A 17,260-nucleotide genomic window follows, 5' to 3' on the forward strand; every position below is an offset into this window, starting at 1 on the left:
ATTTGAAACAGAGATAGGAACTGTACATATAGCTGCAGTGCAGACTCTTCATAAATTGCAGGAATGCATTGTCAGAGCAGACAATACGTACGATACAATTAGAAATCAGCCAGGAGTGTTTGAACACGTGTGGCACTCAACGGTACGACGTACTGCCGCGTGTCTTTGAAATAATACAATAACTTTAAATGTGTCTTAGTAACAAAAGGTTTGCAGACATAGGTATGTTTATTAAGACATTCTTCTTGATTCTATAGCATTCAATTACTCTTAGTATATTTTTTAATAGCATCATCGAGTCGCTTGGTATACTTAGAGCACCGAAAAATATACGTTTGACTTTGTTTTTAACAATATTTAACAGAGCATTTATCAATATTACCATTAATAAAAATAACATCGTACAATCGCGATATTTTCTTACATTAGAATATTTCTAATTAATTTATTTTGAAATGTAGAAAGTAAGCTGTTTAAATTTTGAAACTAGCTAGTATCCTTAAATAAACCTATATATTTATATATATGTTGGCATCAATACATATATTATACCAGCTACCTTTCACTCTACAACTTACACCTGCACAATTATCGTCAGCAAATATCTTACAAGAAATACATCGAATCATTTCTTCTATATTTTCGTATTGCACAATATCATCGAGATTCTGTAGTTTCGTTTTTCCCTTCTCACAAATATTTCCTGCCCACTTTCAATATAGAAAGAACACAAGCACGTTAAAATTGATGGAGAAACATTGAATTGAACCAACTTAAAAATTTTTTAAAATCCTTTTTAAAATATTTGTTGGAGCAATGAACTGTCAGCAATTTAAATACCTATCGACCACATAATTATAATTATTTTTCTCAAAGGATCGTCTCTCTGTCGTCGTCGGAAATTGCTCTGAAATTTGTTCTTCGCGAGATACTTTCCAGCGAGTTTTTCGACCGCGTTAGCTATTTTCGCGTTTCCGTTGTGCAGTTCGTAGCGAACGGGAAAGACCGCGAAAGTCAATTAGCGGCGCCCGGTATGTATCGACTATCGATGGAAAATAATTATCGAAGTTCGGCCAGGATGCTGTTTTATGCCGGTCCGGGGCGTAGAAACGCGATCTGTTATTTACGGTTAACTTTATTGTCAATAGCGTAACGGGCTAGCGGATGGCAAATGTTTGAGGAAACGGGCGAATTTCCTCGGGAGCAACGGCAGCAAACGAATCCCGGAGCGTTCGTATATACACGGAATAACTGGCAATGTCGTTTCGAATACGATAGGTATTAAATGGGATACGAAACCGAAAATGGAGAAATATCGCGGTGGTTCGTCGATAGAATGAAAACTACACACGGTATAACCAAAACCAATAGAGCTCGTCGTCCATTAAACTCGCGGTACTCTTGCAATTCTTATTTTAATTAAGAACAACAACAAGGTTACGCAAGAAATGCATATCACTTTCAATTTCAATTTTGACTTGTTCGAATTAGATTTCATTTTATCTATTTCTTTTCTTTTTTAAATCTGTAACTCTTACAAACCACCCTTGGAAATTATCCAAGTGCCAAAACGAATAGTCGTCAACGATTAAACTTGCGATATTCCTGCAATTCTTATTTTAATTAAGAACAACAACGTTACACAAAAGCCTGACGATGCATATCGTTTTCAATTTCAATTTTGACATGTTCAAATTAGATTTCATTTTGTCTATTCCTTTTCTTTTTCACCCTTGGAAATTATTCGAGCGGGAAGACAAATGTTTCGCAGAAATTATTTTCTCCAGACTATCAATCGTCGCCGAAACGAGTAATTTCAACAAAGCTGGAATCGAATTTGAACGACTGCTCGCGCAATTTAACGCGACTCAGCTTTGTTGCTGGTTAACGACGCGCCATAATTTATATCGCGTCCACGCATTATTTCCCTTTCCATTAGACGTTTCACGGATTTCGGATTCTTTCTTTTTCGCGGTGAAATCGAACGAACGACCGCGGTCGTTGCAACGATTAAAATGCATGGCGGACGATAAATCATCGTGGTTTCTATCGGTCAGCTTCCTCCGAGAGCGAAGATAAGGGAAAACCGTGGCACGTATCGTTGTAACAATTGAAACGTGCTGGATTATAAATCATCCACGCTTCTGGTTTTTAACTTATCGAGAAAAGAACGCGATGCAAAGAGAGGCGTGACTCGACGTTGCACGTGGCAGGAAGACATGCATCTCGTTGCAGCTACTCGTATCAGCGAGATTTCGAAGCAATCTTATCGGGTCTTGCTTCCTATCGCGGTTTTTTATTCCACCTTACGTTAATTTCGCGCGAGTTTATTTGGAAAGACGCGTCTTCGAAGGAAATTTGTATTTTCCGAGATTTCAGTTCTCGTCAACGAACGAAAAAATAAACATTTCGAAACTTACTCAACACCTGTAAATTGTATCGTAGAACTATTATTCGCGATACGCTAACATTAATAAATAAATGCGAAGAATTAATGTTGACTCGCGTTATAAATTTATTATACAATTCGTTTATAACGGATTACGTTACGCAACGCGTTAGAACTACAGTAAGTAATATTTTCTGCCCTACTAACTGGAGCTGTACTGTGAATCTTAGTTGTACATAAATTTAAAACGAATCTGCAATATATCAAATCATATAATGCAATACATCTAATTGTAAAGCGGAGATATCTTAATTCTTCATAAGTACCGAACAGTACATTTTTAAACGATTCTCGTTCTTCGAGAATCGCCTTGTATATTTACATGAGACTTTGTAAAGCCTCGAATCTCAATTTGATCGAGTGTAGTACGTTTTACCATTATCTCTGACCGGACATATTTGTTCCTGTGTTCTTATTTACGTTCTGTCGCTAGATAAGGTCTATTAGTGCCATTAATTGTTGAACAAAAAGTTAGAAAATTGAAACACCACTGTATTCCCGTTCGTTGAACAGAGTAACACACTTTCTTAAAACTAAGTAACGTTTGCATTCCTTGTTCTTGAATAGTACTAACGTAAACATCAAAAGTTCATTCTAAATTTCAGTTCTAATAAACTTGAGTTCCATTAGGAAAGTATGACACTAATCGTACATTTTATCTTTTCAATTCCATAAAAACACTTTTGCAAGTTCATAGATTATACAAGTTCGAAAAAAATTAAAAAATCTCATAACTTTGTAAAGTTTTGGATTCTGCCAATTCGTTTGTCATCGTCTTCGTTCCAAAAGCTCGAAGAAAAACGGAAAGTAACGATTTGGCCAGGCTTTCACCTTAAAAGAAACGGGGAGCATCGAATGGATCGGTCTGACGTTTGATTCACGACAACGATCGTTCTGTTTTACGTGGATCAGCTAGCGATTTTCGCAGCTGGAACGGTAGAAGTACCTTAACGATACCTTCTTTACGACTTCCTGTTCATCCAGCGTTTCTCCGCGAGTACGAGAACTCGATTTTACGCGCGGCCGCCCTCGATGTCGCGCGACTACTGCAAGAAGAGTGTCTCTATTTTCGCGAACATCTCTTAAATGGACGAGAACGGATTAAAAGTGGACGTGGATTCTCGTTTCTTCTCCGAGGCACACGGACAGTACGATCGATAATCAATTTAAGAGATTTGGATGAAGTGCAGGCTCTGTTTTTGTGTCAAGATGCTCCGTTCCGTCGTCGAACGAAAAGAAAACATCGAGCACACCGCCCAGTTTCTTTCTTTTCGCCATTCTTTCTGTATCGCTCTTTTCCCTTCGTGTTCCATCAGAAAATGAGAGGGCTGGCGATTTTTCTTTCGATCCAATCTTAAACAAAATTAAATTTTCGATGCGTTTAGCTGAGATTGAAAAAAACGATCTAGATGCAAATTGAACGTTAAATAAAAATAAAAATGTCAATCGTAGAATGAAATATTTCACAACGAACGTATACAAGTTCAACTCGAATTTAAAATGAATTAGTTCCGAGGAAACTAGGGTGCATACGTCTTTTCAAGATCGTCGATAAACTGAAATAATTTTATTATACTTAATGTATAGTGTGTCACATGTTGCATACCATTCCAAAAATAATTACACACTCGGGGTACAACTTAATATTTAGGATTTACAGCCGCGAGATCGAACGTAGAGTTAATAACTGAGATTTAGCGCTGTAATTATAAAACTCGTAACTTTTTATTTAGTGTTATATTAGACATTAAAGCGTTTAATATTTTTGCATAGTTTCCTTGGTCTTGTAACCGTTATTAATAAATACAATTTTTAGGTAGTTCATAGTGATGTTAAAACCATTTCGCGATATAATTTTATTTGCCAACGTGTTCAAGTGTTGTATGTTTTTTTCGAAATTCACGATCGTGGATTTTCCCGTCGCAGATTGGATTCTACGGGCGAAATCTTTCGAGGGAATTCTTCTCTGTTCTTATAAATACACGATTTCCTTTGTTTTCGTGAAGTCTGAAGGAAATCCTGCAGCAGCGTTGTGTATTCCTCGTTTCCGACAACTCGTCGATGGCTTTCTTCGGAAAGTGACCGAAAATCGAGAATGCACCGCGGTTGGTGTATCTGGAATTTGTAACTTGGACTGTTATTTCAGCGGATCGATTAACTTTTTTTTTTCGAGAGCCGCGAACGCGACTGGTCGGTAAATTCGAAATAATTCAAAAGTTTTTGCGGAATCGAACGCGTTAGAGAACGATGTGTTTACAAACCGGTCGAGCAGCGCTTCGTTTCCGTAGTTAAAATTCGAATAAAGTGCAAACAACAGGACAACAAGGTAAACATTGTGAACGTTTACCTGGAACGCATAGAAACTATAAACGTTTGGATAGAATTCAATTTGGAATTAAAATTATTTCTTTTCGAATTTATTAAGAACTTTGCATCTGATATTTCCAGTTAATATAAAGTTTCGATCGAAGGGTGAATGTAAAAACAATTCGAATAGAATAGAAGCAGATTAGGGAGTTTTATGGCGTAGGAATTTACCAATTTTCAAGAAATATCTCGCCATTCTACAGTGATACTTTACCGAGAAAGCTCGAGGTTCAGATCGATTGGCTCAACTTACGATCGAACTTTGGGGATATATAACTCGCTCGAAAGTCAGCGAGTGAATGCAGTTCTATAAGTTTGATACCTAAAGGAATTTCTTGGAACACTCTACATTCGTATTTTGTCTCTCAGAAAACGATATTTTCAAGAACCTTTTATTCTCATTAAAAATGAATGAATAAATTCTTGATAATGTTACAAGTTAAATTATTTCCTAAGGGTACACGTAGTATGAACTAATAGTTACTGATAACAATTTGTAATACTAGTAATAATTACAGAATGGAAACAGTAATGATAGAGAATTTCGAGCGTGTAAGAACAGAATTTCTATTTTGAATAGTTCGAGACTTGATTTAACGAGGATTGTTATTCGATATCATAACTGTTATTAGTTTGGATATACATAGTTCATAATAGTATGGTTTGTTATATTACTTTCGTAATGATAGAGAATTTCGAGCGTGTAAGGATAGAATTTCAATTTTGAATAGTTCGAGACTTGATTTAACGAGGATTGTTATTTGATATCATAACTGATATTAGTTTGGATATACATAGTTCATAATAGTATGGTTCGTTATATTACTTCCGTGTTTATATAGGGTATCTCAGCTACATGGAATTACCTGAACATTTGCTTGATATATTATTATATTAAAGAGCTTCTCAGGTATAAGAAATGCATTTTTCTACGAGATTATAAGCACATCGGTGTCTTCTTTACGAGTAATAATGAAATTGCTCGTTAAGTGTACAAAGTTTGATTTTAGATCACACTTTTTTAAATAAGACTAAATTGTACCGAAACCTTTTGATATATTTTGAAAATATCTGGAACGTTGACGTTAAACATTATAAAATTAAATTTAATTAGAATTTCCTCCGCGTGTTCAATCATTACCCCCGTTTGAATGAAATTTATTTCATATTTGTACCAACAATTTCTGCTTTAAACGAACAAAGAGAACGGTGCAAATCAAACCTGCGAGGAGAAATACGATTGCAATTAATTTTGAAATATCACTATTCCACTATTTCAGAGACAAACGGTACCAAACACTCTTTGTTGTTTTTATCACTTTTCAAACATTTAGAAGCTATGAAAATGTATTTAAAAAATGCCGCGTTAAAATCTACATCCCTTCTTTCAGTTTAATTGTTTCGATCAGCGATAACATCGACAAAATTAACGACCTTTGAATAGTTAACGAAACGAAAGCCGTTCTTGAGGTAATACGCGAGTTTCTGGAACGTAATCCAAAAATACAATTAAAAATTCGATTACGGTTCGTAACTCTCGGAAGTATTATCCATATTCCTCGAACGTAAGCTGGTGGACTCTCACAGTCGCGGAGCAGGTGAAAGGAACGTTGATGTCCTCTCGTAAAGCGTAGACCAAACACGTTTATGTGGGAAGAGCGGGCAGTTAAGTTGTTTTGGCGAGTGTTAAAACGATTTCGGTGTTCCACGCGCCGGAAAAATCTCGTACGGCGAAAGAGGGTGGCGTCGATTAATAGGAGAACCGGAGACTTTACAAGGTTACGCTCTCGAATTTGACGATGGCCGTCCAAGCCACTCCGTACGAAAGAAAACAAACGCCAGAACACCGTTTCCAGAAGTCGGTTTAGCGCGTCCTCGTCGCGACTGAAGTCCAGCCCGGTTTCTCTGAAAACTGCTCGAGAATGCGACCTTAAAGTCATTTGACCACGTTAAAGACATCATTCTGTTGAAACTATTTAGTCTGATACAGTTTATCTCGCGAAGGAGACCTAATTCTACGAACGAAAGTAAAAGATGAGCCGTCTGGCTTGTGCAGAAAAGAATTGCAAATAAACGACTCTGTCGGAATGCTCGCGCGTGTCGGCCACCGGAAGCATAAAGGACCGGACGAGCATTCTTATTGAAAAATCGTTCTCTTTAGACCCGGTACAATTTAGTTCTCTAGAGGGCCGTGGAAAACGATGTCGAGGAGCCGGTCTGGTACGACTGTTATCAATTTATCGGTAATGCAGGCGAAAATTCGAAGAGCTCTCCCCCCTCGCGTCGACCAGCGCCGTCGACGCGTCTCGAATGCTCAACAAGTTGCTTCCCTCAGCTTCCTCTCGGCCCTTTTCAATCGCGTCAGCAATTCAGACGCGGATAGGAGAGCAAAGAAATTTTCGGTGAATAGCTTCGACTACGGAGAGAAGATCGTTTCAAGCGGTTCGCAAGGACAATGGCTCGCGTCGTAATGGCCGCGCTAATGGCGTTGCATCCGGAACACGTGCTCCTCGGTCACCCCGTGTCTTCTTTTGACACCTTCCACGTGTTCGAACCCGTGAATGCGTCGAGACCGGAAGGAAGGATGACCCGGAGGCGCGTGAGTCGTTTCCTCGCGGTCTGCTAAGAATAACCCGCGATCTGAAGCACGTGGAACCGTAAAATTCAGTCTAAACGCCCTTTCAGAAGCTTTCGTTTTCAGCGAATTGCTTACAAAAATTGTTCTAAGCGAAAGCAATTTAATTTTGAGATATGCTTAAAAACTTTAGGATAAAATAGAATGTACTCTTAATTTCAACTGAATTATTTTACTTAATGTTGATTTTTACCAAATTCGTAATTGGAAATCAAGTAACACAATTTCGGTACGCGATTGCGTACGAGGCTCTGTATTGCAACTAATTTTTACTATTTTCCTTTGTAAAAATTTGTGAATATTAGTGAAAGAGTAATAAATATACAGGGTGTTCGGCCACCATTGCCAAAAATTTTAATGGGAGATTCTAGAGGTCAAATTAAGACGAAAATCAAGAATATCAATTTCTTGACTGAGGCTTTGTTGAAAAGCTATTAACGTTTAAAGTTCCGCCCGTACTGAATTTTTTTCTAGATTAATTTCTAAATTATTTTCGGTTGCGAGAGTCATTTATAATCATTTTTGGTGAATACACATACTCCGAAATCCTACGTATTTTCGAGAAAAAAATTCAGGAAAGTGCCTAAATTTTTCGGCGAAAAAAAAATATTTCAAATCATTCTAAAAAAATTATATTCAGTTACAGGGTTCAATTACAATCATTTTTGGTCATTATACATACCCCCGAAATCCTAAGCATTTTCGAGAAAAAAATTGTTTACCGAAAATCTAATGTGAGGCCAGAAATGTCTGCCCGAATTTTCATGCGAATCTTTAAAACATCATAACTTCTGAACGGATTGGACGATTTTAATGTTTAAAAAAGCAAACAACGCGTATTTTAATGGAGAATATGTAGAAATTCTAATAATAATGAAAAAGTTACTCCTTGACCCCACAAAATGAGAAAAACCCCATAAAAGTGGTCCAATTTTCAAACGGCCATAACTCCTATAATAGTGAATATATTTCAATGAAACTTTTTTCTGAAGTAGAGCTCATGGGTACCTACAAAAAAGTATTAAACAACTTTTCTGTAGGGCGTCAAACAGAATTACTAAAAATGAGAAAGGAATTTTTAAGAAAAATCAACAGGGGGGGTAGGGTAGGTGCCTAAATTTTTCGGCGAAATTGAAAAGTTTCAAATCGTTCTGGAAAAATTATTTTCGGTTGCAGGAGTCAATTACAATCATTTTTGGTGAATAGACATACCCCCGAAATCCTGCGCAGTTTCGAGAAAAAAATTCAGTACTGATGGAGCTTTAAACGTTAATAACTTTTTAACGAAGCCTCCATCAACAAATTGGTATTCTTGATTTTCGTCCTATTTTGGCCTCTAGAATCTCACATTACAATTTTTTCTAGGGGTTGTCAAACACTCTGTATATACGAAACACTTTTGCAACAACTTGCATAGTTTCTTTATAAAAGAATACCAAAGAGAACATAAAAAACCACGTTTTACAGTAGAAGACAAAATAAAAATAATAGTGTTCAGCTCTGGCAATAATCCTTAACAGGAGAAGACAGAGCAAACTGTGGTGGTTGAATTCTTTCAAAGAACCAAAGGGTCACGAAACAGTGATAAAAATTTTTTAAATTATGAAATTTTACATTTGAATTTCTGTCCACGAGAAAATCGGTTTTCCCGTTTCGCTTGGAAAAGAAGCGTATCGCCGACAGCAATTCCGCTTTCGCGGATCGCCGCAAGAAAAATGGCGTCAGGTAACTGAAAAGAAGAATTGGCAAGCGCCGCACGTTCTCATTCGCGGAATCAGAGATCCCGATCAGGCGGCTCGTGTTTGTTGGAGTTCTTATTAGTAACCTTGTTCGCTATTAGCGACGGCTTTCATTGGACCAGCAGGAATAGGAAGTAACGAAGTATAACCCGAGCTTGATTAAAGTTTTATTACGTCGCGATCAGGAGGAAAGACGGACGATACGGCGTGGAGTAATTTATGGAAGCAACCAGAGTACAGATATATCGATGCCAGGGATTACAGCTGTCGAGTGATTAATTGTCACTGTATTAGTTACCGCCAGTGCGTAACGGGCGTCGATTAATTTCCGGTTCGACGGTTCGCCTCGTGCAACGTCACGCCGAAAAAACACGCTTTAGCATATCTATAATAGCGCGGCTTAAATAGCAAATATGATAACGAACGATCCTCCGTGTAATCCGTGGACGAAGCGTTCGATCGATGCTGATCGCGTGACTCGAACAAAGAACCATTTAAATTATCTAATATTTAAATATTGCTATCATCTGTTGCTCGAACGATCGATGAATTATTATTTCTCATATCGAAGAATTTTCTTTACAGAATTCTTTAAGAAAATATTGCAGACATTGTCCAATGATTTTTGGACTTTTATCGTACCGATAACTTCCATCTCGTTTTTCTCGTTTCCGTCGACGCATAATAAAGAGATCGCGGAAAAATCGAGAGAAACTTTTCTGGATTTCGTATATCGACTGACTCACCGACAGACCGAAAAAGCTCGATACCGATTTTCAGCTGATTTTGTTTTCGCGTTGGATTCGTCGAAACGGTTGTGTTTGGTACGGTGATAATTGATACCTCTGGTAGCCCGCGAAACGACTTTTCGTAATTTATTTAAATCGAGGTTTCTTCTCTTGCTGACTTTCTAAAGCGCCGTTTCTGAAGGAGACGCGTATCCCGGAGGGTGGGAAAGGACAGAAAACAATTACTGCGGCGAGCAACATTAATGTTAATCCGTTTCCTTGAGAATAAGCCAACGGTTGGAATTAGACGCTACGCGGAAATGTTGGTCAAAGTTTCGTGTAAGAAAATAACGCCCCCGGAGGCGTAAACGAGAAGTTGAGATGGCAATTTCATTTCAGAGCTAATGATTCTCAGTTTCGGGCCGTTCGAATGGTAATTATCCACGCCTGGGACCGTTGTAAAAACGATACGAAAGGGGCGAAGCAATCGAACGTTCTTTACGAGTTTCTTTCATGCTTTGTTCCACGCGTAAAAAATTCTATTCGAAGGTTAAACCTTGAAATTTATTTCTATTTTACTATGATTCGTCTCCTTATTTCGGTAGCAGGTTATTCGCGTCTATTGTTACAAGAGAAACGTCTATGAACAATGGGACAACGAATTGTTTGAAATTCTTGGTGAATCTGTTATTTTTCTTGCCAAGTAATAATTCATCTAAAATAAATTATTTATCTGCTCGTCCTGCGCTCTTTACATTCGGTATTACGGGAGAAACGTTTTTCAATGAACGTAAAAGAAGTTTGACACGAATTCTAAAGTGTAATCGTCCCTTGGGAACAAAAGAATGCCGGGGCGTCGACGCTGAAGCGGTAAATTATCAAAAACAATGAAAGAAAAAGGTGCAGTCGGCTCTTGGACTGTGTCCAGAATGAGATAAAAAAAAAAACGCGAGCTTCCTGCGAAATGCTGGAAAACGGTTGAGTGAAAAAGTGAGAAAGGAAAGAGCATCTAACAACGTTCAGCTAATAACAGTCGAGGACATTTAGTTAAAAACACTTTTGTAAAATTAAAAAAATTCGTCGATAACAACTAACGCTTGTAAACAGTGACAAAGATCGATTCACTATATTCTCAACCATTTAGTGGAGAAATAGTTGCTTATAAATAGATTACGATAAATTTTAAATCATATAATCGAGAATTCATTTATCTATTAAACGGAGCGAGGGAACATTTCCCGATATTTCGATCGTCCATAATTCTTCGACGTGATTGAATTTTAACTCAGCTACAAAGTATTTTAATTCAGGGCTCGTCGTGCGTCCAGAACGATCAATTATTTCTAGTCGTCGTGATCGACGGACGATCGAAGCCCGCAAGAACTTCGAGTCGAGATTTCTCGTCCACGACTAAGTCTCAATCCCTTTCTTCTAAAATAACTTGATGACTTCTGACGTATCTGGGACCAATTATCTTCGAACGACGCGCGACAACCCCATAGATCTCTTAACAGAATTCCACGAATACGATTAAATATCTTGTTAGGACCTCGAAGACCCTCGCGCCTCGAGGTTTTATCGTCTTATCTCGATAGGACCGTTGCCTATAACAAAAACTCGTCCATCATTCGTAAATGTGAGGTTTTGGTATAGAAACCACACACATGATGCGTTACAAGGGTTGCATAATAAATTTAATTTAAAAATAATTCTGTTAATCACCTGTACGAACTCAATTCAGAATGATCTTGCAAGGTCAGAAGGGCGGTGCAAATCTAATAAATTATACCTTAATCTTAATAAATGAAAAATTATCAGATTCAATCGTAGTGCTAACTTGAAGATTTTTAATTACTCTCTTGGAGTCATCATCCTTTATAATCCTGACTTTCAATATTCTTTACTTGGCATCTTGTAATTATTCACAGTCAGTCTCATACTTCATAACCTTCAATTTTGTTTTTCCGTTTATCCTGGTTATGTAACAATCTTCTATACTTGTATCTCTTTCTTTACTAATGGCTATTTAATCGCACGAATAAATAATCATTCCAACGAAGCAGGTAGAGTCGCTTTTTTCGACAACGGAGCTTCGCACGCAAAAACCTTGTTCCACCCTTTCGACTTATCTTTTTCGCTGGGGATCAACCCCTGGCCGATCGTGTCGCGATCGTCGAGACACCCTGTATAACAGGTTCGCAAACCCTTCCGTAGGACTGGTATCGAGGCTCTCCTCAATCTCACGGCACGATAGCGGTACCCTCGACGAATCATCCGTCTGCAACAGAAACCCCGAGATACGTATCGCTCCATCTTGGCTAACAACCGAAGATTAACGAGTTGCTTTATCCGCGAACGTCCACCCGTCTGCGGTGGACGGTGGCTGGGGCGTTTTGTCCTCCTCCGGAGGAATTTCCTGAGGACGATGGAAGAAAAAATAAGGGGACCCGGGGCTATTTTAATCGAGACTGGCACCGATGAGCGCACTCGAATCGCGAGGAATGCGTGGCTTTAAAACGCGCCACGGTACCTGCTGTTGCGTCGCTCGGGGTTACGCGGAAACATCGTCACTCGTGGAGGAATGAAGAGATAGTTCGCATAATTTATGGTGGTGTCACTTGTTCGCGAGGTTACGATACCGGTAAGAAGTTTATAACTTCGATTCGAGAATCGTTCTCTTATTTTCGTTCTGCGTTTTTTTCTGGATCGTCGATTTTAAGCAGGCTGACTCACAGGAGGAACAACCTTTTTTTAAATTTAGCGTATCACAGAGTGATAAAGAGTCTACGATGTTACTTTTTATGCGAGTATGCAAGATTTCGAGTTGCAACGGATGAATGTTTCGGAAAGAATTAATTTTGTAATTTTGTAATTTTTTTGTTTATATCTTGGCTTTGTACTCTTCCGAGTTAAGTGATTTCTCGAATAATCAAGCTTGTATGAAGGATGCTATTACGGTGGAGTTTTAAGTATCATCTGTATCCGTGATTTGAAAGATTTGTTAAAAGCAAACCTGGACAATTTTGTGCCTTTCTGATCGACTTAAATGTGATGCATTTTGCATTAACGGTCTGCTCGCGATCGTGTGCCGGTTAAAGATAATTCGATATTCTTCGAGTAAACCAATCTGCGATCGTGTATGTTCTAATCACGCTTCACAGCAGGCTTGTGTAACATTTAATCGTAACTTGTCTGTCCCATCCGTGTAAATCGACCTTAATAATTTCATTTTCTGAGGTTTAGCGGCGACCAGGTGAATAGATACGAATAATACGGATGTAATTATCGAACAGTTGTAAATTGAGGAAACGGTAATATGTAGTAAGTGTTGCGTATTATACGTTATCGTGTAAATTAATGAAACTGTCTTGCGGTAAATTTTATCTCATCTCGGTGATTTAGAAGATTGAAAATATGATTACTAATTGGTACGATAGAGAAGTTCTCGTAACCGAAGAAATATTACATTTCTATGTTACTAGGAATGATGGGACCAACCCGATGACATACTCATTACGCGCGCGTATCAATTTCCAAGCATTGGTAGAGGTATCAAACAGGTATCGAAATAAATAATCGTTGGTATCAGCGAGATGCGTGTACTCGTTGCCATTTTTCTGTGGTATCGATGTAATTCAAACATCTCAAACATATTGTTCAGACATCGAGAAGACAACGGTGTAGCTGATATAATATCACAGACATCGGAAGAATAAATTCGAATAATTGTTTATCTGTATTGGATCATTCGATTCTTGATAACTCGACCTATAAAATGTCGGTTTCACCTGTTCAAGAATATATTTCTATTACTTGTATTTTTCATATTCCAAGTACGAAGTAGTTGGAGCGAATCCAACATAAACGTCTAAGACTTACATCCTATAAAATATTACACATGATAGTACGTGCTATTTAGATCACGACTATATTGAAATATTAAACGTGCTCAACATGTCAGCTTTGACGGTTCGCAGAATAAATTTAATCTTTATTTAAATTATGATTTACATCCTGCTCCTAAGAAGATTTAACAAACTTGACAATACCGGTGAAATTTAAACGTGTCATAGATGCTATATATTTTGTAAATTATCTCACACTAATATTTATTCGAAACTGTAAATTAAAACTGCATTTGTCAGTTTCTATATTGTCAGAGTCTACATCTCTCGTTTATATAATATAGAAATTTAATTTTTATATACTTTAATACATCGACTATCACGATGCCTACATATGGACGACGAAACTATTCGCTATACAGCTAAAGAAATTAATATATCAGCGATGATCGTACTGAGTCTTGCTACCGAGACTGGGTCATCGATCGAATTAATTTTTGATAACTGGAGATTACGATCGGTAATTGCACCCAGCGTTTCACCAGTTCGAATTCAATCGGATCCTCGAATGTAGACGGTGTTTCACGGTCGGTCGGTGTCGAGTCGAAGATGGTCTCGATTCGAAAAGCGAAATTGTCGAGGAGTCGGCGCCGAGAGATCGTCCGACCTCGACGTGCCCTAAGGGCCTTGCAGTGAAATTGCATGCGTCGTTACTGGAGCGTGGAGGATACCTGGTCTACGTTACATATCCATGTTAAGTAAATTAAACGCTGCCACACGGGCATCTCGGTACGGATATTGTGTCCCCTTATTCTCTCTACGCATGATACGAGACGCTCGTGTGTACATACGCAAAACGGAGCTGAGTAAACATTGGGGCAGTCGCAGAGGACTGTACAGGCCCAAGAGTAGCAACAGCATCGATCACAAACCGGGTCATAGTTGATATTTCGAATTACCCGTCGTGTGTAGATTCGGTTAATTAAATCAGTATTTAGTCGATAACGTTTCCATGTTGAATGATTTTTACGATCATTTAAACTTTTATTCGCTATCGTAGTACATACGTAATCCCCGGTATCGTGCTAACGAGAATGTGTACGAATGCGGTATTGCAAGATTAAAACGTTTTATATAATTAGAAATAGTGTTTCCCCGTCTCTAATCATTTTTAATTAGAAAAGAAACCATTCTGTCTGCGGTGTACCGTTAAAAGCAACGATCGGCAAATTGATTTATTAACGCAGACGGCTCGACTTATTCATTCAACACAGCAAATCATTAACCGGTTACGCAACCATAACTCGCGCTTTTGGCAACCGGTGGTCGTTGACTAAACCCTCCAGGTGGATTTTACGCGAAAGGCTCGCACGTATGTGCCGTCAGAAACAGCACAACATTATTTTTCCTTCGGTTCTTTTCTCGATCAGCTACTCTTTCGCAATTAAATTTTATATAAGAAATATACATTGAAACTTCGTTCATAATATTTTTTTATTTTTGATCAATTGTAACAGGAGAAAATACATTCACTTCATAATGAAAACTATATTTTGTTTTCCTTTTAATTGTAGTTTCTATTTATATTAAAGTTAACTTTTCTTTCGAACATTATAAACTGTATGAATTGAAACTTTGATCTATAAGGCGGGCTAATAATATCTTTTCGTATTTTTGATCAATTATAGCAAGATGAAATACATTCACTTCGGTATAGCAAACTTGATACTGTTCATAATGAAAAGTATATTCTGTTTTTCTTTTAATTGTAGTTTCTATTTATATTTAAGTTAATTTTTCTTTCGAACGCTATAAACTGTTCAATGTTTCGTTCTTTCAATTTCAGTAATTTTAATTTTCATTTAACCTAAACTAATATTATATAATATATGTCAATGTAATTATTTAAAAATTTACATAATCCTCCACTAGTTCATTATTTTTTAAATTCTTCAAAGAAAAGTTGCCTTTGCCAATTTGGTAAAAATCAAGATTCAGTAAAATAATTCAGTTGGAGAACAAAAGTCCACTCAAGCGTTAAGGGATGATAATATTTGTTTTCCTTCAAATTATACGTTAGATACAACATTGTAATTAACAAAAACTGCATTTTTAGAAACAAATCCAATAAAGAAAACTGATCATTCTTGGTTAACCCGAAAAATATGAGCGTTAAGGGGTTCTCTTAACTCGTATACCTCGCTATTCATTACATAATTTTCACATCTCTCGTGATTTTCTGGTAAATAAATAATCTAGAACGCTTCGATCCTCGAGAGATTTACTCGTTAAGGAGCCAGTTACGCTTCATCTACCGGTGGTTTTGGCAACCGGTGGTCGTTGACTAAACCCTCCAGGTGGATTCTCCGCGAACGACTCGCACGTGTGTGCCGACGAAGGGGGTCTGCTCGTTGCACGCGTGCACGAAAGAACATATCGCGCGAGCAGAGCGTGTGTATACGTGTGCATTAGCGGACCAGTCAGCGTTTTGATCTCCCACCAGTTTCTATTGTGGCGAACGCGGGGACCAGGCCGGCAACAAGCCATCCTGGTAGCAGCCAGTCGTTGCCTAGACCTCGAGACCGTCGCGAGCGTTCCTCGGGCCTCCTCGAGCACCTCGTCGGAGGACGCGATCGTGTTCTCGTGTTTCCTTTCGGCGGCAAGTCGAAAGCGTCGTGCACAGTGCGCCCAGTGATTGAATAAAAGTGATCCGGTCGAGTGCACCGCTGCCTGTGGGTTAGTCCAGGGACATGAGACTTCAACCACGGGATGCCACCTTATTGGTAATTGTTCCGTAGCCTCGTTGACAGGGTAGATAGCCGCGAAGGGATCGATCGTTCGAGCGTGATCGGGATGCTTAACCGCGCGTTTACAACTCCTGATCGTCGTTGTTTCGAGGGTGAATTAAATTCAGCGAACCGTATCAAAAGCACTCCGTGCGCAGAAATTCTCTGTTTCTTTTTGCCACGAGACACGGAGTTAATTTTTTCTTCGTCGTCAAAAATGTTAGTCGTTTCTTTTTTTTTTTTATTATGCACTGAAACAATTAGAGGTTGCTGAGAAAGTTTAATAGATAGGGAAAAAATATTCTCTAATTGTTTTGAGTGCATCAGTGTATCCGAGAATTTGTGCTGTTTATATTAATCGCGATCGCGAGTGCACGTTATAAATGCGGCGATCGCGTTGAGGGAATTGAGAATTTTCCCGTTTTCCGACGATACTCTTTTTTTTATTTATGAGATTTATGAACGCTAGTCGAGTTTTACCCGGAGTTGGACTATTTCCGTCTGTGTTTGATTGCGTCGAATCCCCGTGGCGACTCTATCGCGCAGAAAACACGCGTTCTCGCCTGATGGTTGAAGTTAAACTACGTTGGATACAGTTAGTGCTTAGATGGGTGACCATCTAGAAACTCTGCGTGGTTTCGGATCGCGACTACAGAACGTTTCACAAAATACGAGCACGACTCGATGGATGAGCCTAATTTGCAAAAATAG

The 17,260-nt window shown here is 38.4% G+C and overlaps 1 protein-coding gene and 1 long non-coding RNA gene across 5 annotated transcripts in view; one reads left to right on the forward strand and one right to left on the reverse strand.

Annotated features, from left to right (window-relative positions):
- The window catches only part of LOC143344744 (uncharacterized), a 462,587-nt gene that overhangs the window by 343,564 nt on the left and 101,763 nt on the right, over window positions 1–17,260 (reverse strand). The window lies entirely within an intron of this gene.
- Fhos (Formin homology 2 domain containing) overlaps window positions 1–17,260 on the forward strand; it is a 272,839-nt gene that overhangs the window by 142,319 nt on the left and 113,260 nt on the right. Inside the window, exon 1 of one of the 4 annotated variants that reach the window (XM_076770975.1) lies at window positions 16,328–16,546. The exons of the other annotated variants lie outside the window; for them this stretch is intronic. Coding sequence (XP_076627090.1) covers window positions 16,533–16,546 — 14 coding nt within the window. The 5' untranslated portion in view covers window positions 16,328–16,532. Of the gene's footprint in view, window positions 1–16,327; window positions 16,547–17,260 lie in introns of those variants that run through there. 4 annotated transcript variants of the gene reach the window in all.

Source organism: Colletes latitarsis, chromosome 1, assembly GCF_051014445.1.
Source record: "Colletes latitarsis isolate SP2378_abdomen chromosome 1, iyColLati1, whole genome shotgun sequence".
Lineage (NCBI taxonomy): Eukaryota > Metazoa > Arthropoda > Insecta > Hymenoptera > Colletidae > Colletes > Colletes latitarsis.